We start from the raw sequence: 21815 nt of genomic DNA, 5'->3' as shown, positions 1-21815 counted from the left end.
TAAGGATCATTAAAATATTTAAGGACTCGCCCTGTAGAAGAAGTAATTAGATGTGTCAGGATCAGCTGCAGAGACCTCCAGGATGGTGTCGTCGCTCGGGGGTCCACTACCCCACGTCTCGTCCATCTCCAGCTCCCACTCGCGTCGTGCCAGTCGTGGTGAGTTGTCGTTCACATCCGCCAGCCGCACCACCACCGTCCCCGTCCCTGTGATGACATATCGTATGGGAATAAAAATCAATATAGTCATATTTCTTATAAAACTTATTGTTTCTAGTGATACTGTGGTTGTTTTTAGCTACTTTAACAAGCCTCTAGTAAACCTTATTCACTGACTGACTTAAAGAACTTTTGGTTGAAGAGAGAGGTGGCGTACGGTTATTTTGGGGGAGATGTTGCCAGGCGTACGATAATAGATTAACAGTTTTGTTTACAGTGTTATACCATCATCCCTCTTTTGTGCAGAGAAAAATGTTTATCTCACTAAATTTAGACAATCATTTTCAAAAGACAGCTAAGAGATATTGTTTGTTTTGTAAGGAGTAATTGATTCCACAAAACTGATGGTTTGTTTCGGGAGAGAATGTTTTGTGCACAAATGCATCCTTGATCACGTACCTTTGAGACGTCACTGCTAAAGTTTACGAACAATTAAGACGTCACTGTTGAAGTTTACTTACCTTTGAAACGACACTGCTGTTTAATTACCTTTGAGACCCCCTCCGTCAGAAGCGACCACCTGGATAAAGTACTCGGGAGTAGTTTCTCGATCAAGACAACAGAGAGCCGTTCGCACTAGACCGGTCTCTGGGTGGACGGCAAAGATGGCTTCTCCGGTACGTTCGTCGATTACGTTCTTCTCTATGGAGTAGGAGAGCCGGGCGTTCGTGCCTTCTGAGGTGTCGTCAGCGTCCCAGGCGGAGATCACTGCTACGGAGAGGTCTGTAGGAGGCCATGGAGAGATGTTTAGGAGAACAAGGAGAAATGTGTAGGTGACCAAGAGGAGGTCCATCTCCTTCCCTGTCTGTCTCAAATTATCTTATCTGTCTCTCATCTCTCTCTCTCTCTCTCTCTCTCTCTCTCTCTCTCTCTCTCTCTCTCTCTCTCTCTCTCTCTCATCAACTACTGCTACTCACCTATGGGGCCGTTCTCCTGCACCTCCCCGAACATGGTAACATTGGGGAAGACGGGAGAGTTATCGTTGATGTCCTTCACCATCACCGTCACCATCATTTCTACCATGTGTACTCGTTCATCATCATCATCATCGTCTTCGTCATCGTCATCATCATCATCACCTTCACTACGCCCACTTGCATCACCTCCAAACCCACGCTCAGTGCTTCCTTCAGATCTCCAAAAGAAGGATTGTAGGTCGTCGCATCCCCCAACACTATGACTCCAAGAACCACTGCGGGAGACATTCGCTGCTCTGCTTCTTCTGGAGGAACCTTTTAAAATCTCGTTGTTGGGTAGTTTTGTGGACGCTCTGCTGGAGACACTGATGGAGAAGCTGTTGACGAGGCTGTTGTAGATGGTGATGTTTTGATATGTGTTGTGGGAAGGTTGAGCTGGGTCGATGTTATTGTTGGAAATATTTGGTTTTGTGTCAAGGAGTAAGCTGGTCTGAACGTTATTGTTGTTGTGATTATTTCTGAAGCTGTTGTTAATGTTGTCTGTGTTGCTGGAACTGTTGTTAATGTTGTCTGTGTTGCTGGAACTGTTGTTAATGTTGTCTGTGTTGCTGGAACTGTTGTTAATGTTGTCTGTGTTGCTGGAACTGTTGTTAATGTTGTCTGTGTTGCTGGAACTGTTGTCAAAGTCACTGGTTTTGTTGGAAATAATGTCTCTGTTGGTGATGTTAGAATTGATGTTGGAGATGTTGCTGTGAGCTGTAGTGATGTTCAATGTGACACTACGAAAGTTAGTTTTGTTGGAATTGTTGTCTATAGTGTTGTTGGAAGTGCTAGAATTGATGACATTGTTGGGAGTCTTTATGCTGTGGTCACCATCGGGTCTTTCACTGTTGTTGTTGTAGGTCAATGTATTTCTTTTACTTCTTGTTGTTCCTCTCGACGTTGAAGGGGCAGTGGACGCATGCGCTCTGTCACTCTCCGCGAGGCTCCTCTTTCTAGTGGTCAGACCCGGACGCGGTAACTGGTGTTCGTGCTTCACATCTACAAGCAAAGAGTTCACCTGAGAGTTATAGGAGGCCATCAACCGCTGCTCACTTGGATTGATGCTTCCGGAGCTTTTCACAACCAAATTGGCTTTACTGGAATCATCGTCCAAGTGACCCAGAAAACCTTTGAATACATAGGAAGAATTTGTAGATAGTTCATTTATATCTTCCACCTTATTAGTTGAACTTGTAGCGAGTCCATTTACAATAGATTTTTCAATGAGCTTATTTATACTTTTCAGTTTATCAGAGGAACTTGTGGTAAAAGTACTTAAGTCGACCTTGTTGGAGCTTGACCCCGTGATGGTGTCTGGCAGATGGTGGGAGACAACAGCTGCGGGCTTAGCTCTTTGTTTTACTTTTGATCTGAAAGTTCGGGAGACTTTGGCTGGAGAGGTGGGAGTCTGAGCCTTCCTTTCGCTCTCTTTACTTTCCTTCTCGGTTATCTGAGAGAAAACGGGGCGAGATCGTTGTGTGTGGTACTTTCTCTCATCATCTCTTTGTTTCTTATTCTCTAGAGACGTTTGAGAGATAAACGGAATATAACGAGCTGTCTGAGACTCATTCTCCACCTTTCTTTCTCTTCTTCCTTTCTCTAATGACCGAGTCTTCCTCTCAGTCTTGACCCGTCTCTCACTTTCTTCCCTGGAGTCGTGGTAGAGAGTAGTGAGAGGGAAGGTAGAGAGAGGTTCCTCCTTCAGTGGCTGTCCATCACGTACCTGAACTCTGACCCGCCACGCCCTCTTACCCTCAGGTGGGTCACGGTCAAGGGCCTGACGGAACCAGAAACAAAAATGGGTCAATCTATATGAACGTTGTATATCTCTCTTATAAACCACCTCTGCTGTGTGTAACAGTTAATCATATTAATTAAGAGAAGGTAACATTAATTAACACTAATTATTATAAATTAATGATAAGGAACATAGAGTAAAGTAGCAAGAAGTTACATTAATTAATGGTAAGGACAAGTAAGTAGCTGTTATTAATAACGAAGAATAATAAGTAATAGTAAATAGCATATGTTAATAGTAAATAACACTAATTAATAGTAAGTAACACTAGGTAACAATAAGTAAAACAATACTATGTACAGGCAGTAGGAAGCAGTAGTGAAAAGTGGAAGTGGCTTCCATAGGCATGACTGACCGTGGACACAGCACACTGTATACTAAGCCTTCGGTACACAAGGAGGCAGCATGGCCGGTACTGCACTCGACCGCATTCACTTCCCCAAGTTATAAACTTCGGTACCCATTTACGGCTGGGTGAACTGGGAGAGCCGGGAATCGCACCAATGACCCCTGGAGCAGGAGGCGAGCGCTGTATCCACTCGACCTCAGTAAATACCAACAGGTAGCAATAAGTAACAGTGTCATCACAACAGACTCCCTGAGTTGTAGAGGCTGGCCTGTGTGAAGGTGTTGTTAGGTGGGGGAGGGGCTACCCGTCCAGAATAAATAACATTAAGCAACCTTACGTACAGTAGCTGTATGTATCCCTAAAGTAACATTGAGTCGCAGAGGGAGGCAGTATGTCAACACTAACAGTACCCTGAGTTGTAGGAGCTGGCCTGTACGTGTGTTTATCCCGAAAAAGGCGTTGCTGGGGGAGTACCCGTCCACACCGTCCCCCTCCACACTGTACACGAGCCGCTGCTGATCCCGTCTGTCTCTGTCTTCCGCCTCCACCTGCAGGGCGGGGGTATGTTTATCACCTATATACAAGAAGTAAGGCGTCATGCATGGATACTCACTTATTTTAATTGAGAACAGATATAAATCTATACACACGCAAGAAGTACATACAGAGACACACGTGTATATATTACTTTGGTATAAACTTATTTGGTATCATATTTATCGAGCATTGATTATTATAATTTGAAATCCTAACAAATGAAGTCGAATTTGTCCATATTTTTTTGGAGAATATTGGTTATATTTCCCCTAAATATAGTATTTCTTCTGCGAATGTTGTCTATGTAATTTATTTCTCATTACTTAATTTAAAGTAGAAATCTTATTAAGTATCTCTCTCTCACCTCAGCCAGCACCAATGGGAGGTCACGGTCATCCTCCTCAATCACGGTGACAGTGAGGTCAGGACCCAGGAAGTAGGGCGGGTTGTCATTGACGTCACCGACCTGCATTTGTACGATGGCGTGAACTGTCTCTCCTCCAGCCTCCGCCGCCACCACCAGTTCGTGCTAGACGTAAACAAGAGAGCGAAGAAGAGAATAAAGTTTATAAAAGGACGAGAGTAGCCATGAACAATTGGGTTAAAAAGTCCAAACAAATTTGAATCCCTCGTTGCCTATAAACAAGTGTAAATATATGTAAATAATAGTGGAAAGAACACATGATATATGGTAATACAATCATAAAAGGTTATTCAGAAATATTAGCACAAGTATTGAATTAGGAATGGTTACAGGTGAGGTGATTCCTGGAGGTGGTGGCAGTGTCTTCAGTAACCAGAGAAACGTATCTATGACCTTCGATAAGTCGGAGCTTCTCAGGCAGCTCTAGTAACGTCCACAACAATCATCATTCCTCTTCTCATATACTTTGTTAACCTGGCCACACTAGGCTGACACATGGCCACTGATAACCTAACTTGGCCACTCTTGGCTAGGGGGCATCTCTCCGGGATTCGGGTGCGGTGGGGGGGGGGGTAACTATCCTCTATCGTGACTTTAACCACTTTGTTAGTTGCGTCTTCTGCTCACAGGTGTTATTTAGTCAGGAATTTACTACACATTCATTAAGGTTCGTGAATGTGTGGCAGCTCCTCCGTGATGGGAGATGAAAGGCTGCAAGACGCATTGGTTCCGTCTCTAAGGACTTGTGGATTTCAATACAGTGCAGGACGGTGGTGGTGGTGGTGGTGGTGGTGATGGTAGTAGTGGAGATAGTGGTGGTGGTAGTGGAATTAATGGTGGTAGTGATGATAGTAGGGAAGGTTATCACTACCGTTCCTCTGCTCTGAGATACTCGTTAAGGCTTCAACATTAAGCTACACGCTACGACTATCACCTGGCCCTGGGTGTTCACTTAACAATAATCTGCGTCATTCTGCTTCTGTGTGCAAAGACATTTATCATGAAAGATATTTAAAATGTAGTGCTGCTGCATTTTGTCTTATGCCTGTTTATGTTTACACACACGCACACACACACACACACACACACACACACACACACACACACACACACACCACTCCGTAATTAAACTTGGAGGAGGAGCAACAAGCAGCAACACTAACACGGTGGGACTCGACAAAGGCTTGACTGACAACATAATTTGCTAGGCCGATGTTGTGGGAATGTGGGAGGGGTGTGGGAGGGGAATGGTGGGGGTGGTGGGAAGGGAAGGAGGAATGGAGGTGGTGGGGGTGGTGGGAAGGGAAGGAGGAATGGAGGTGGTGGGAAGAGTGGTGGGGGGGTGTGGTAGGGGATGGAGGAGTGGAGGTGGTGGTGAGAGGAATGATTGGGGTGTGAGAGGGGATGAAGGAGTGGAGGAGGGGTGAGGGAAGGACAGACCCATCACGGATGCTGCTCTTAACTGATCACTCGGGCAATGGAGGAAGGAGAGGTGGAGGAGGACAAGAGAGAGAGAGAGAGAGAGAATAATCCACCTTATCATAGATCTCATAGTCGAGGGCGGCAGCTAAGGTGATAACTCCTGTGTGTTGGTCTATAGTGAAGAGACCATCCCTGTTACCTCCAGTGATGCTGTACCGTACTGCCCGGCCTGGAAGAGGATGGAAAAGGGTATCTGTTACACGAGATGGCCTGTGCTGGGGGGAGGGGTGGTGGAAGTGAAGCAGGGAGGGTGGAAGGAAAGGGTGAAGTGGAATGAGAAGAAAAAGGAGGGAGAGTCGAAGGGATGGAAAAGTTGTTCTGTTACACGAGATGGGTAACGTTGGTGGGAGGGACGGAAGGGATGCAATGATATAGAAGTTAGAGAAAAATGACCGAAAAGTGAGAGAAGAGCGAGAGAGAAGTGAGAAGGAAAGAAGAGGGAACTCCACCAAACTAACAAACTCGTCACTTGTGCTGAAAGGCTTACGGTACGCTTCCCTCTACCCGAGAATGTTGTACCATTCACCAACGATTTTATTTTATTTTTATTTTATTAATTTTTTTGTCGGTCATCAGAAGGATCGAATCCAAAAGCAAAAATCCATCTAAAATTGTGAGGAATTTCCGTGAGGTATTTTCTGGTATCAGGTTTTCGTTGCGAATTTCCCGCGCAAAAACAAAAAAAAGCGATCTTATTAGGGAAATAATTGGTCTAATGGATTCTGATGGTACGTATCTTACATAAAATCCTCTAATCCTGAAATCTGAAATCCTTTAAAGTCAGATTATTATTAAAAACAATATCCTGAACCCATAAATTATAACACTCGCCCTTAATAAACAAAAGTAGTAATATTATCCCACTTTATGGTTCCAATTATTCTGAATTTATAGGACCTCAATAGTGGCCGTATATATCTATAGTCTTATAAACAATCAACGCTACAGGGTGATTGATAGATGGATCAAAGAAATTTATATCAACCAAGTTTTTCTTTCTAGAGATGATATAGGAGAGTGAGGGAAATAGGAGGATGTTTACGTTCCCCCTACCTGTATGACAAAAGAGCAGCGTATACATGGTGTTTATGGAGTCAATTTTCCTCGAGAGAGAATATAGGAAAGTAGTGTTCATTAGGACAAAAAAATTTCCCACAGGAAAGTATATGGATAGTTGGAATTGCTGGGGAAATTTCTCTCATATAAGATACAATACTGCATTCATGGGGAAAATATTTCCATACAGGACAATACAGGAATGCACAGTGCTTAGGAGGACAATTTTACTCATAGGTTAAAGGCAACAATGGGGCTGAGGCCAGACCTTTCCTCACAAGACAAAAGAAAATTGTGCCACGTTTATGAGGACAAATGAGGAAAGAGCAGTGTTTATGAGGACAACAGAAGTACGTACCGTGTCTGTGGGTGGCAGCCACAGTGAGGACAGTAGCCTCTACGGGGGCGTCCTCAGGCATCAGAGTACAGTAGCGAGGAGCCGAGAATTCAAGAGGCCCGCCACTTGCTGTTGACAGTAGCCGCGTAGCTGAAACAAAACACAAATGCAATGCGTCAATGTAGAAAAACTGATTGGACGATGAGAGATAAGGGTGAGACTTAACGTGGGATGAGAGATAAGGGTGAGACTTAACGTGGGATGAGAGATAAGGGTGAGACTTTACGTGGGATAAGAGATAAGGGTGAGTCTTAACGTGGGATGAGAGATAAGGGTGAGACTTAACGTGGGATGAGAAATAAGGGTGAGACTTTACGTGGGATGAGAGATAAGGGTGAGACTTAACGTGGGATGAGAGATAAGGGTGAGACTTAACGTGGGATGAGAGATAAGGGTGAGACTTAACGTGGGATGAGAGATAAGGGTGAGACTTTACGTGGGATAAGAGATAAGGGTGAGACTTTACGTGGGATGAGAGATAAGGATGAGACTTCACGTGGGATGAGAGATAAGGATGAGACTTAACGCTGGATGAGAGATAAGGGTAAGACTTTACTCTGGATGAGAGATAAGGGTGAGACTTTACGTGGGATGAGAGATAAGGATGAGACTTAACGTGGGATGAGAGATAAGGATGAGACTTAACGTGAGGATGAGAGATAAGGGTGAGTCTTAACGTGGGATGAGAGATAAGGGTGAGACTTAACGTAGGATGAGAGATAAGGGTGAGACTTAACGTGGGATGAGAGATAAGGGTGAGTCTTAACGTGGGATGAGATAAGGGTGAGACTTGACGTGGGATGAGATATAAGGGTGAGACTTAACGGGATGAGAGATAAGGGTGAGACTTAACGGGATGAGAGATAAGGTGAGACTTAACGTGGGATGAGAGATAAGGGTGAGACTTTACTCTGGATGAGAGATAAGGGTGAGACTTTACGTGGGATGAGAGATAAGGGTGAGACTTAACGTGGAGAGATAAGGGTAAGACTTTACTCTGGATGAGAGATAAGGGTGAGACTTAACGTGGGATGAGAGATAAGGGTGATACTTTACTCTGGATGAGAGATAAGGGTGAGACTTAACGTGGGATGAGAGATAAGGGTGAGACTTAACGTGGGATGAGAGATAAAGGTGAGACTTTACTCTGGATGAGAGATAAGGGTGAGACTTAACGTGGGATGAGAGATAAGGGTGAGAGTTTACGCTGGATGAGAGATAAGGGTGAGACTTAACCCTGGATGAGAGATAAGGGAGAGACTTAACGTGGGATGAGAGATAAGGGCGATGCTCAGCTTGTTCTGTAATAAAGCTTCATATGTTTTCTACTGATGCTTAATATGTTCTCTGAAGCTTAAAATGTTTTTTATTAAGAAACTATGTTCTCTAAAGCAAAAATGGTGTCTAATAAAGCTTAATTTGTTTTCTAATTAAGCTTTGGAGCTTTCCACTGTGTAGACTGTAACTTAACATGTTTTCTAAAGTTAATATTTTTGTCTAATAAATCTTTGTTTTCTACTGAAGCCTAATATATTGTTTACAGCTTAGCACGGTCTCTAATGTCTTGATATATTATATACTCAAGCTTATTATGTTCTCTGAAGCTTAACATGGTCTCTAATGGTTTGATATATTATATACTCAAGCTTATTATGTTCTCTAAAGCTTAACCCGGTCCCTAATACGTCTTAATAATTACGGTCTCTACTAAAGCTTAACTGGTACCACCACACAGCTCTATACGTCCCGGCTCACTGCTCCTCCTCTCAATGTTGGCAAGATGAAGGCGCGCGAACTAAGCATATGTGTGAGTTACTGTGCTCAGAGGGGTGGGAATAGTGAAGGAGGGGGGGTAGGAAAGTGGGAGGTGAGGGAGGAAGGGAGAGTGTGAATAACGAGGGAGGGAGGGAGGGTGAGGAGAGGATATTGATGGGGGAAGAGTAGGAGTGAGTGGTGGTAGGAGAGGAGGAGGAAGAGAGGGGTTTTGGAGAGAGAGAGAGAGAGAGAGAGAGAGGTAAGCAGTTCCGCCACCATCACCTGAAAGACACCGCCACTCTGGTCATATTGGCGTAGATTACCGATGGCTTTGTGTGTGTGTGTGTGTGTGTGTGTGTGTGTAAGTCAAGAATGCGACAGTTCTCACAATACACGCCCTATCATCACGTACTGTATATTGACCAAAAATACAATTCAAATCGCTCCTTTCTTCCTCTCAGTCTAGACGACATACCAAGACTATCATCAGAAATCGACCCATAACTTTATCCTGTATTTTCAAGTCTTCGGAAAACCAGACAGATTTTAACTTATAACTTATAACTTGTAAATAATTTAATAATAGTAGTAAAAAAGGCTGTAGTTATCGGCTCATAACCATTCTATATACCATAAAGTCTTTGGATATAAATGGTAAACTGATGATTGACATTTCAATATTGGAACAAGTAAAGCATAGATTATTCACGACTGATTTTTATTACAGTAAACATTGACTAATAAATATTTGTTACCTCATAAAACACATTTGGTAAACCTGGCCTCATTCTCATTCTCCTATACATCGATCTCACACGGTACCTCGCCCTCACACTCACTCATAATCACGTGTTGCAGTATAAACTCTCCTCAAAACGAGGAATAAGGAAACTGTACAAGTTATATTGACTGACTATAACCATCTGAAAACAACTGGAATCTGGAATGCGCTGGAAAAAAGTATTAATGCGTGTATACTGTATATGATGGACGAGTGTTATGTATATATCATATGTATACAAATTTATTGAAATGTACAAACTCGCATTGACTATAAGAGGTATTTCCAAGCAGTAAATATACTTAACCATGAGGGTGAATCAAAAGGAGGTTACGATCGACCACAACCCGACCTTCCCTTTCCACCAATCACGAGCCACGACAGGACAACAATATTGGTTGCCATAGTAACACATGACGCCAATACAGCATTAAGACGTTCGAGAGGTTCTAGTGCTGAGGCAGATACAATGTATAAGGTGTTGATATGCACTATACAGTATCTCAACTAGTTCAGTGTTCGACCCTACCCAAAGGACATAAACAAGACCGAACTACCTAATCAAGTTTCAGTGGGGTATAAAAAAGTTTAAAGTCCTAGAGAACTATAAAAAAAAGTTTTCGCTGGCCATAAGGGAGACTAGTTATAACGTAGGAGAAACATGAGAAAAACTAAATATATTCTTCATTCAAGCAGCCAAGCCTAAGCAAACAACATACTAAACCGAACATCTGATGGTGATACATTACAATAATCAACAGGTGACTCCTTGCGAATTGTTCTTCACGTAATCAACTTACGAGATGAATAACCTCTCCTCCTTACCCCTCCCCCTTCCATCCTCTCTTCCTTCTCACCCTCTACTCCCTCCCGTCCTCTCCTCCTACCCTCCCTCTACTCCCTCCACCATCTATCTCCCCATCCTCCATCCTGATAAACAACCCAATCAAATGACTTCATTAGGTGGAGTTCCCTGACTACTGTGTTCCGTCATAGGTTAAAGATGAGTGATGGATTAACTGTGCGTATGATCCTAGTAAGGGATTCGTACATTGATAGGATTTTTAGAGAAATTACTCGTATTTAGGACTTTTTGTGGGGAATTATCCATGTCAATATCAATAACAACAAAATCTAATATTGCAACAACCACGTAAATAGATAATAAAACTACCACTCTCTATCTACAAAACAATAACGTCACTAGTAGAGTCAATGAAGTCAGTAGCACAGACAGAGAGCGTAGAGGAGAATCAATCACAGATACACTATTCAGACAAGTGCCTCACCCTCTGCCAGCCATATTGACCACAGAGGCGCCGAGGAAAGAATAACACTCACGAATTTATATATATGAGAATCTAGATCTAGGCTTATTGACCCGAACCATCTGGAGAAACACTTATTTTATTTTTACTGAAGACAAAAGGAATAACGTGTGAATTTATACCCCCAGAATTTGCACTCGAGCAAAAACCATAATAGTTTCTTTGTTTCGTTCGTGACTGTAATCCTGAATTTGTATTATAAAGTATTTTTTTGTTCAGTTATTCATCCATACTTTTTCAATGAAATAATTTTGTCTCCTAATGCTAAGTTAAGGAATCAAATTAAAATTTTAATAGAATTTTCCAGGCATTTTCGGATGTTCATTTTGTGTTAAAGCTTAAGATCAAATTATTAGCCGAATTCTTTTACCTTAATTACTGAAATAAACGGTTCACATAAGAGACTTTCATTATCTATGTCATCTAGCGTATTAATCATCACTTTTTATTACCTTGGCTTATTGAGCGCTTAAAATCTCGTCACTCTTATTTTTTTTCATATTATTTCGAAGGTTTGGTTGCAGTTTATCTTATATTTCTGTCGTGTATAGTGTTTTTATTCAAGGAACAATGCATTTCCTTATTACTAATCCAGGGAAGCGAATGACGAACGAAACTGAGAATCCGAGAGTCGAGAACGAGCCATTTTATGTCTTTTTCTTTTACTCTTTGGCTGTCAACAACGATGACAACGAACATGAAGGAGAAAATACCGACATAATACGTTAAGTTTTTATTGGAAGAATGAAACAGTTTTGAATTATGAAAGAAAAAAAGAGATAAAGCCTCATGTTGACAACGGTTGGCGTTAAATGTATCTATAGAATGTAACCTGTACCCTGTGTCCCGGTAGTACACACACACACACACACACACACACACACACACACGGTATATGCATTTTTGGGGCTGAGTCAGGAAGCTATGCATCTCTTGCTGGTGATAAAAGATGCATTGGGTCCCTCGCCAGTGAGCCGTGTCCCTCGCCAGAGAGTCACGTCCATTGACCAATGAGTCGCGTCCCTTGCCAGAGAGTCGCGTCCCTTGACCAATGAGTCGCGTCCCTTGCCAGAGAGTCGCGTCCCTTGACCAATGAGTCGCGTCCCTTGCCAGAGAGACGTGTCCTCCCTAGTAAATCGTGTTCCTTGACCAATGAGTCGCGTCCCTCCAGAGAGTCGTCCCTGCCAGAGAGTCGTGTCCCTTGCCAATGAGTCGTGTCCCTTGCCAGAGTGTCTGTCCCTTACCAGAGAGTCGCGTCCCTTGCCAATGAGTCGCGTCCCTCACAAGAGTCGCGTCCCTTGCCAGAGAGTCGCGTCCCTGCCAATGAGTCGTGTCCCTCGCCAGTGAGCCGTGTCCCTCCCTAGTAAATCGTGTTCCTGGCCAATGAGTCGCGTCCCTTGCCAGAGAGTCGCGTCCCTGCCAATGAGGTCGTGTCCCTTGCCAATGAGTCGTGTCCCTTGCCAGAGAGTCGTGCCCTTGCCAGAGAGTCGCGTCCCTGCCAATGAGTCGTGTCCCTTGCCAATGAGTCGTGTCCCTTGCCAGAGAGTCGGGTCCTTACCAGAGAGTCGCGTCCTTGCCAGAGAGTCGCGTCCCTTGACTAATGAGTCGTGTCCCTTGCCAAAGAGCGTGTCCCTTGCCAAAGAGTCGTGTCCCTTGCCAGAGAGTCGTGTCCCTTGCCAATGAGTCGTGTCCCTCCAGAGAGTCGTGTCCTTACCAGAGAGTCGCGTCCCTCCAGAGAATCGCGTCCCTTGACTAATGAGTCGTGTCCCCCAATGAGTCTGTCCCTTGCCAGAGAGTCGTGTCCCTTGCCAGAGAGTCGCGTCTCTTGACAATGAGTCGCGTCCCTTGCCAGAGAGTCGTGTCCCTTGCCAGAGAGTCGTGTCCCTTGCCAGAGAGTCGGCCCCTTGCCAGAGAGTCGCGTCCCTTGCCAGAGAGTCGCGTCCCTTACCAGAGAGTCGTGTCCCTGCCAGAGTCGCATCCCTGCCAGAGAGTCGCGTCCCTGCCAATGAGTCGCGTCCCTTGCCAATGAGTCGCGTCCCTTGCCAATGAGTCGCGTCCCTTGCCAATGAGTCGCGTCCCTGCCAGAGAGTCGCGTCCCTGCCAGAGAGTCGCGTCCCTTGCCAATGAGTCGCGTCCCTGCCAATGAGTCGTGTCCCTTGCCAATGAGGTCGCATCCCTGCCAATGAGTCGTGTCCCTTGCCAATGAGTCGTCCTTGCCAGAGAGAGTCGTCCGTTAATGAATCGTGTCCTTGCCAGAGAATCGCGTCCCTTGCCAGAGAGTCGCGTCCCCCAATGAGTCGTGTCCTTGCCAGAGTCAGTCCCTTACCAGAGAGTCGCGTCCCTTGCCAGAGAGTCGCGTCCTTTGACCAATGAGTCGCGCTCCTTGCCAATGAGTCGCGTCCCTTGCCAATGAGTCGTCCCTTGCCAGAGTGTCGTGTCCCTTACCAGAGAGTCGTCCCTTAAGAGTCGCGTCCCTTGACTAATGAGTCGCGTCCCTTGCCAATGAGTCGTCCCTTGCCAGAGAGTCGTGTCCGTTGCCAGAGAGTCACGTCCTTACCAGAGAGTCGCGTCCCTTGCCAGAGAGTCGCGTCCCTTGACCAATGAGTCGCGTCCCTTGCCAATGAGTCGCGTCCCTTGCCAATGAGTCGTGTCCCTTGCCGAGAGTCGTGTCCCTTGCCAATGAGTCGCGTCCCTTGCCAATGAGTCGTGTCCTTGCCAATGAGTCGTGTCCCTTGCCAGAGAGCTCTACCTTCCAATGAGTCGTGTCCCTTGCCAATGAGTCGTGTCCCTACCAATGAGTCGCGTCCCTTGCCAGAGAGTCGTCCCTTGCCAGAGAGTCGTGTCCCTTGCCAATGAGTCGTGTCCCCCAAAGAGTCGCGTCCCTGCCAGAGAGTCGTGTCCCTTGCCAGAAGTGTCCCCAATGAGTCGTGTCCCTTGCCAGAGAGTCGTGTCCTTGCCAATGAGTCGTGTCCCTTGCCAGAGTCGTGTCCCTTGCCAATGAGTCGTGTCCCTTGCCAATGAGTCGTCCCTTGCCAATGAGTCGTCCCTTGCCAGAGAGTCGTCCCTAGCCAATGAGTTGTCCCTGCCAATGAGTCGTGTCCCTTGCCAATGAGTCGCGTCCCTTGCCAGAGAGTCACGTCCCTCCCAGAGAGTCACGTCCCTTGCCAGAGAGTCGTGTCCCTTGCCAATGAGTCGTGTCCCTTGCCAATGAGTCGTCCCTTGCCAGAATGTCACGTCCCTTGCCAATGAGTCGTGTCCCCTTCAGAGAGTCAGTCCCTTGCAATGAGCTGTCCTTGCCAGAGAGTCGTCCCTTGCCAGAGAGTCGTGTCCCTTGCCAGAGAGTCGTCCCTCCAGAGAGTCGTGTCCCTCCAGAGAGTCGTGTCCCTGCCAATGAGTCGCGTCCTGCCAGAGAGTCACGTCCCTTGCCAGAGAGTCAGTCCCTTGCCAGAGAGTCGTGTCCCTTGCCAATGAGTCGTGTCCCTTGCCAGAGAGTCGTGTCCTTGCCAGAGAGTCGCGTCCTTGCCAGAGAGTCACGTCCCTGCCAGAGAGTCGTCCCTGCCGAGAGCCCTGAGTCGTCCCTTGCCATGAGTCGTGTCCCTTGCCAATGAGTCGCGTCCCTTGCCAGAGAGTCACGTCCCTGCCAATGAGTCGTGTCCCTTGCCAGAGAGTCGTGTCCCTTGCCAATGAGTCGTGTCCCTTGCCAATGAGTCGCGTCCCTTGCCAGAGAGTCACGTCCCTTGCCAATGAGTCGTGTCCCTTGCCAGAGAGCTCCTTGCCAATGAGTCGTGTCCCTTGCCAATGAGTCGTGTTCTTGCCAGAGAGTCGTGTCCCTCGCCAGAGAGTCGTGTCCCTTGCCAGAGAGTCGCGTCCCTTGCCAGAGTCGTCCCTCGCCAGAGAGTCGTGTCCCTTGCCAATGAGTCGTGTCCCTTGCCAGAGAGTCGTGCCCTTGCCAATGAGTCGCGTCCTTGCCAGAGAGTCACGTCCCTTGCCAGAGAGTCGTGTCCCTCGCCAGAGAGTCATCCTGCCAATGAGTCGTACCTTGCCAGAGTCGTGTCCCTTGCCAGAGAGTCGCGTCCTTGCCAGAGAGTCGTCCCTTGCCAGAGGTCGTGTCCCTTGCCAGAGAGTCGTGTCCCTCCAATGAGTCGTGTCCCTTGCCAATGAGTCGTGTCCCTCTCCAATGAGTCGTGTCCCTTGCCAATGAGTCGTGTCCCTTGCCAGAGAGTCACGTCCCTTGCCAATGAGTCGTCCCTTGCCAGAGAGTCGTGTCCCTTGCCAGAGAGTCGTGTCCCTGCCAATGAGTCGTGTCCCTTGCCGAGTCGTGTCCTTGCCAGAGAGTCGGTCCCTTGCCAGAGAGTCACGTCCCTTGCCAGAGAGTCGTGTCCCCGCCAGAGAGTCGTGTCCCTTGCCAATGAGTCGTGTCCCTGCCAATGAGTCGTGTCCCTGCCAGAGAGTCGCGTCCCTGCCAGAGAGTCACTCCTTGCCAGAGAGTCGTCCCTTGCCAGAGAGCCTCCAATGAGCGTCCCTCGAGTGTCCTGCCAAGAGTCGTGTCCTTGCCAGAGAGTCACGTCCCTTGCCAGAGAGTCGTCCGCCAATGAGCTGTCCCTGCCAATGAGTCGTGTCCTGCCAATGAGTCGTCCCTTGCCAGAGATCGTGTCCCTTGCCAATGAGTCGTCCCTTGCCATGAGTCTGTCCCTTCAATGAGTCGTGTCCCTTGCCAATGAGTCGTGTCCCTTGCCAGAGAGTCGTCCCTTGCCAATGAGTCGTCCCTTGCCAATGAGTCGTGTCTTGCCAATAATCGTGTCCCTTGCCAGAGAGTCACGTCCCTTGCCAGAGAGTCGTGTCCCTTGCCAAGAGAGTCGTGTACCTTGCCAATGAGTCGTGTCCCTTGCCAATGAGTCGTGTCCCTTGCCAATGAGTCGTGTCCCTTGCCAATGAGTCGTGTCCCTTGCCAGAGAGTCACGTCCCTGCCAGAGAGTCGTGTCCTTGCCAAGAGTCGTGTCCCTTGCCAATGAGTCGTGTCCCTTGCCAGAGAGTCGTGTCCCTGCCAATGAGTCATGTCGCTGCCAGAGAGTCGTCCCTTGCCAGAGAGTCGTGTCCTTGCCAATGAGTCGTGTCCCTGCCAATGAGTCGTGTCCCTTGCCAGAGAGTCGCGTCCCTTGCCAGAGAGTCACGTCCCTTGCCAGAGAGTCGTGTCCTCCCAGAGAGTCGTGTCCCTTGCCAATGAGTCGTGTCCCTTGCCAATGAGTCGTGTCCTTGCCAGAGTCGCGTCCCTGCTAGAGAGTCACGTCCGCCAGAGAGTCGTGTCCCTTGCCAGAGAGTCGTGTCCCTTGCCAGAGAGTCGTGTCCCTTGCCATGAGTCGTGTCCCTTGCCAATGAGTCGTGTCCCTTGCCAGAGAGTCACGTCCCTGCCAGAGAGTCGTGTCCCTTGCCAATGAGTCGTGTCCCTTGCTAATGAGTCGTGTCCCTTGCCAATGAGTCGTGCCCTTGCCAGAGATTTGTGTCCCTTGCCAATGAGTCGTGTCCCTTGCCAATGAGTCGTGTCCCTTGCCAGAGAGTCGTGTCCCTCCAATGAGTCGTGTCCCTTGCCAGAGAGTCGTGTCCTTGCCAATGAGTCGTGTCCTGCCAATGAGGTCGTCCCTTGCCAGAGAGTCGCGTCCCTGCCAGAGAGTCACGTCCCTTGCCAGAGAGTCGTGTCCCTTGCCAGAGAGTCGTGTCCCTGCCAATGAGTCGTGTCCCTTCCAATGAGTCGTGTCCCTTGCCAATGAGTCGTATCCCTTGCCAGAGAGTCACGCCCTTGCCAGAGAGTCACGCCCTTGCCAGAGAGTCGTCCCTTGCCAATGAGTCTGTCCCTGCCAATGTGTCCCTGCCAATGAGTCGTGTCCCTTGCCAGAGATTCGTGTCCCGCCAATGAGTCGTGTCCCTTGCCAATGAGTCGTGTCCCTTGCCAATGAGTCGTCCTTGCCAATGAGTCGTGTCCCTTGCCAGAGAGTCGTGTCCCTTGCCAATGAGTCGTGTCCCTTGCCAATGAGTCGTGTCCCTTGCCAATGAGTCGTGTCCCTTGCCAGAGAGTCACGTCCCTGCCAGAGAGTCGTGTCCTTGCCAGAGAGTCGGTACTTCCCAATGAGTCGTGTCCCTTGCCAATGAGTCGTCCCTTGCCAATGAGTCGTGTCCCTTGCCAGAGAGAGTCACGTCCCTTGCCAGAGAGCGTGTCCCTTGCCAATGAGTCGTGTCCCTTGCCAATGAGTCGTGTCCCTTGCCAGAGTCGTCCCTTGCCAATGAGTCATGTCCCTGCCAGAGAGTCGTGCCCTTGCCAGAGAGTCGTCCCTTGCCAATGAGTCGTGTCCCTTGCCAATGAGTCGTGTCCCTGCCAGAGAGTCGCGTCCCTTGCCAGAGAGTCACGTCCCTTGCCAGAGAGTCGTGTCCTCCCCAGAGAGTCGTGTCCTGCCAATGAGTCGTGTCCTTGCCAATGAGTCGTGTCCTTGCCAGAGAGTCGCGTCCCTGCCAGAGAGTCACGTCCTGCCAGAGAGTCGTGTCCTTGCCAGAGAGTCGTGTCCCTTGCCATGAGTCGTGTCCCTTGCCAATGAGTCGTGTCCCTTGCCAATGAGTCGTGTCCCTGCCAGAGAGTCACGTCCCTTGCCAGAGAGTCGTGTCCCTTGCCAATGAGTCGTGTCCCTTGCCAATGAGTCGTGCCTTGCCAATGAGCTGTCCCTGCAGAGATCGTGTCCCTTGCCAATGAGTCTGTCCCTTGCCAATGAGTCGTCCCTTGCCAGAGAGTCGTGTCCCTTGCCAATGAGTCGTGTCCCTTGCCAGAGAGTCGTGTCCCTTGCCAATGAGTCGTGTCCCTTGCCAATGAGTCGTGTCCCTTGCCAGAGAGTCGCGTCCCTTGCCAGAGAGTCGTCCCTGCCAGAGAGTCGTGTCCCTGCCAGAGAGTCGTGTCCCTTGCCAATGAGTCGTGTCCCTTGCCAATGAGTCGTGTCCCTTGCCAATGAGTCGTATCCCTTGCCAGAGAGTCACGTCCCTGCCAGAGAGTCGTGTCCCTTGCCAGAGAGTCGTGTCCCTGCCAGAGAGTCGTGTCCCTCCAATGAGTCGTGTCCCTTGCCAATGAGCCTGTCCCTTGCCATGAGTCGTGTCCCTGCCAATGAGTCGTGTCCCTTGCCAGAGAGTCACGTCCCTGCCAGAGAGTCGTGTCCCTTGCCAGAGAGTCGTGTCCTTGCCAGAGAGTCGTCCCCGCCAGAGAGTCGTCTTGCCAGAGTCGCCTGCCAGAGAGTCGTGTCCCTCGCCAGTGTCACGTCATTAGTCATATAAAACTGTAATGTTTATTTATAGTTTGCTCTGTGGTGGCTCGAGCTGCTTACAGATACAAGACGTAAACAGTCGCTAAGCCTCACCAATAGTCTGCCCACGGGAAGCTTGCAACTGAGGTCTACCGTCAGTTTGTAACGAGGCAGCTGATTGGTAGATGGACGGACACCCCAAAATTCACTGCAGTTCTACAGTATTTAATTTATCATATTTATATTGTGATATTCTAAGGGATAATAATCCTATTTTGATCTCTGATAATTTTCTCACTTGGAGAAGCTACATGTGAAACGTCCTGGTAATCTATATATATAAAGAGAACACGAACAGATGAACGCATTCTGGTACGTAAAATCCTCCTTGCCCGTGACGTCATAGAGCGGGGTGGAGGATGTCACTAAAATTTTGTTCTCTTCTTCTTGTTTTTATCACCAGAGAGCTTCATAAGCTCATTTTTACTTCCCAAAGTGAGGAAATCATCAGAGATCATCTACAAACTAATTCTACGCCTCGGTTGCAAGCTTCTATTAGACACATTATACACACACGTGTTAAAGTATATATATTTCTGTTTATGTGCAGCTGTGAGGTAACTATATCTATCTATATAAGTATAAATATATTGTGTACTCAATATCTTATGTCTAAGAACACACACACACACACAAACACACACAACACACACACACACACACACACAAACACACACACACACACACACACACACACACACACACACACACACACACACACACACACACAACACACACAACACACACACACACACACACACACACACACACACACACACACACACACACACACACCAAAATATTAATTCAAGGACACATCTTCCTGCTGAATCTGTCAATTTCAAGTCAAGACATCTACATAAGCAAGTCGCTAAGAGAGCCTCATGGGGCGTGCTGAGAGCCTTAAGAGGGTGTGGTGGTGGGTGTGTTGGGACTCTTAAGTGGGCGTGGTGGTGGTGTATGTGGGCGTAGTGGTGAGCCTAGGACACAGGGAGCTCAGATGGGTGTGTGTGTATTTGTATGTCTCAGGAACTTGGTCTCCCTGCACACGTACTTGAGGTCTATGAACGCGATACTTGAGTTGGAGTTTGAGCCTCTGGGTGTCTTGAAGGGGAGGTGTGTGTGTGTGTGTACACGATCATTTCTGAACGTGCGTGTGTATATGAATCTGTGCGTATGTCCACGTTTTTCTCTACTACGGTACACGATAGCTGCATTTGTGTATATGTGCGTACAAGCGTGTAGATATCCATGTGTAAATCGCTCGGAAAAGTATAGAGACAAACGCCTCACAAAACTCTGGTCCCGGTAAAGAAGACTCCACAGCCTAGTACAGTTGAGTTACTCTTCTGGTGGTGTGGGTACTACTCCCTCCAGGCCTAACACACGCACAAAAACAGAATAAAGAAAAAAGAATATCGTTGAATCAAGATATTTCGGAGTTTCTTTCGTATGTATAAACTTCAAGGACGTTTCTTATAACAAATTATTTTAAGAAGTTACGTAAACACAGAAGGAAGAAGAGGAGACTTTATTTAAATTCTCTACTTTCTCCAAACTTTATAACTACAAAACTAACCATCGCAAATAAGCATTTTTTTTAATAGTTAACCTTTGAGTCATCAAGTTTTAGTGTAGAAGAGACAGTACTGGGATCACCTGAAGATTAGCCTCCCTCAGCTAAAGATTAACACCCCAAACACCAACCTAACCTAACCTAAGCTTCCAGAGTTAGTCTGTTTAATCATCAGGTAAAATAAACTAGGGTGTCTAAACTTCAGGTAAACCCACTAATGAGTATTATACACATTGATACTGGTAGTTTCACCACTTGTGCTTACTAGCCGTTTAGGGACTTTGCTAGTGTAACGTGTGTCTCCTGTGTTGTTTTTTAGTATAGTCGTACGATTAAAGTTTCCATTTTTATACGAGAGAGAGGGAGAGAGAGAGAGAGAGAGAGAGGGAGAGAGAGAGAGTACCTTTGATTACATTTACAAAGGAACAGAGAGAGAAAGATTAAGAGAGATCCTCAGCCTCTCAGTGAACCACCAATTACTACCAGTGTCCGGGCTCCAGAGATTGCGGCCTTGAGTACATTCTCTCTGAGCTTCACATGAGTCTCCAGCCAGACAATGATACGAGTCACCCGAAGATAGACACACCACTTTATTTCAACTAACATAAATAACCTAACCTAACCTAACCTAACATAACCTAATTTAACCTAACGTAACCTAACCTATCTTATCATAACCTAACCTAATTTAACTTGTTTGTCTGTCTTTCCCATTCTCTTCCAGTCATTCTTTCTCTCTTTTTGTTCCTCTTTATCTCAATATCTCATTATTTCTTTTCTCTCTCTCTCTCTCTCTCTCTCTGGCAGCATGTCTAACTGCTCCCCAACAATGGATAGTCAGCAGGGAGGAGGGACGTTCCGATTGACATTAAGACTTGTTGGGGGGCGCCAGGATCCCTATCCCATATCTCCTATTCCACCTGCTATCACTAGACTCCTTTATCCCCAAAGTCCCTCCTAACCTTTTCTTAGCCCTCCTAACCACATTCTAGCCCTATTAACCATGTCCCAACCACCTCTAGCTTCCTAACCACACACACACACACACACACACACACACACACACACACACACACACACACACACACACATTCCCTTTTCAAGATGACATTCCGTTCCTCTACTGGGGTGATGCCTCCTCTAGGGTGATGGTCCCTCCTCTAGGGTGATGGTCCCTCCCTCTAGGGCTATGGCCCCTCCTGGGGTGATGCCCCCCTCAGGTGCCTCTAGGGTGATGGTCCCTCGCTCTAGGTGATGGTCCCTCCTCTGGGTGATGGTCCCTCCCTCTGGGGTGATGGTCCCTCCCTCTTGGGTGATGGTCCCCTCCTTCTGGGTGGTGGTTCCCTCCCTCTTGGTTGATGGTCCCTCCCTCTTGGGTGTTAGTCCTCCCTCTTGGGTGTTAGTCCCTCCCTCTATGATGGTCCCTCCTCTAGGGGTGGTCCCTCCCTCTAGGGTGATGGTCTCCCTCTTGGTTGATGGTCCTCCCTCTAGGGGTGATGGTTCCCTCCTCTTGGGGTGATGCCTCTCCTTCAGGGTGATGGTCCTCCCTCTTGGTTGATGGTCCCCTCCCTCTTGGTGTTAGTCCTCCCTCTTGGGTGTTAGTTCTCCCTCTTGGTGATGGTCCCTCCTTGGGTGATGGTCCCTCCCTCTGGGTGATGGTCCCTCCCTCTTGGGTGTTAGTCCCTCCCTCTAGGGTGAGAAGTTGGCAGGGCCTCACCTCAGAGCATCATTATGACCAATAAAGGTGGAAGCGTCAATCTCGGTAGTGGCGCCAGATATGCATAGCCAGAATTCTCAAGTGTGTGAGATGTTGATGACGAA

The 21815-nt window shown here is 47.6% G+C and overlaps 1 protein-coding gene across 1 annotated transcript in view; it reads right to left on the bottom strand.

Moving 5' to 3' along the window:
- Nucleotides 1-18: 18 nt before the first annotated feature.
- Nucleotides 19-21815, bottom strand: part of LOC121872467 (putative uncharacterized protein DDB_G0291812) — a 26971-nt gene continuing 5174 nt past the window's right edge. The window contains exons 2-8 of the mRNA XM_042375257.1: nt 7182-7310; nt 5821-5936; nt 4226-4390; nt 3735-3872; nt 1136-2954; nt 708-941; nt 19-206 (exon numbers count right to left, since the gene is read on the bottom strand). Coding sequence (XP_042231191.1) covers nt 19-206; nt 708-941; nt 1136-2954; nt 3735-3872; nt 4226-4390; nt 5821-5936; nt 7182-7310 — 2789 coding nt within the window. The remainder of the gene's footprint in view (nt 207-707; nt 942-1135; nt 2955-3734; nt 3873-4225; nt 4391-5820; nt 5937-7181; nt 7311-21815) is intronic.

Source organism: Homarus americanus, unplaced genomic scaffold (assembly GCF_018991925.1).
Source record: "Homarus americanus isolate GMGI-L3 unplaced genomic scaffold, GMGI_Hamer_2.0 scaffold11302, whole genome shotgun sequence".
Lineage (NCBI taxonomy): Eukaryota > Metazoa > Arthropoda > Malacostraca > Decapoda > Nephropidae > Homarus > Homarus americanus.
The sequence above is the reverse complement of the archived record's forward strand: the minus strand, read 5'-3'. Positions and strand labels throughout refer to the sequence as shown.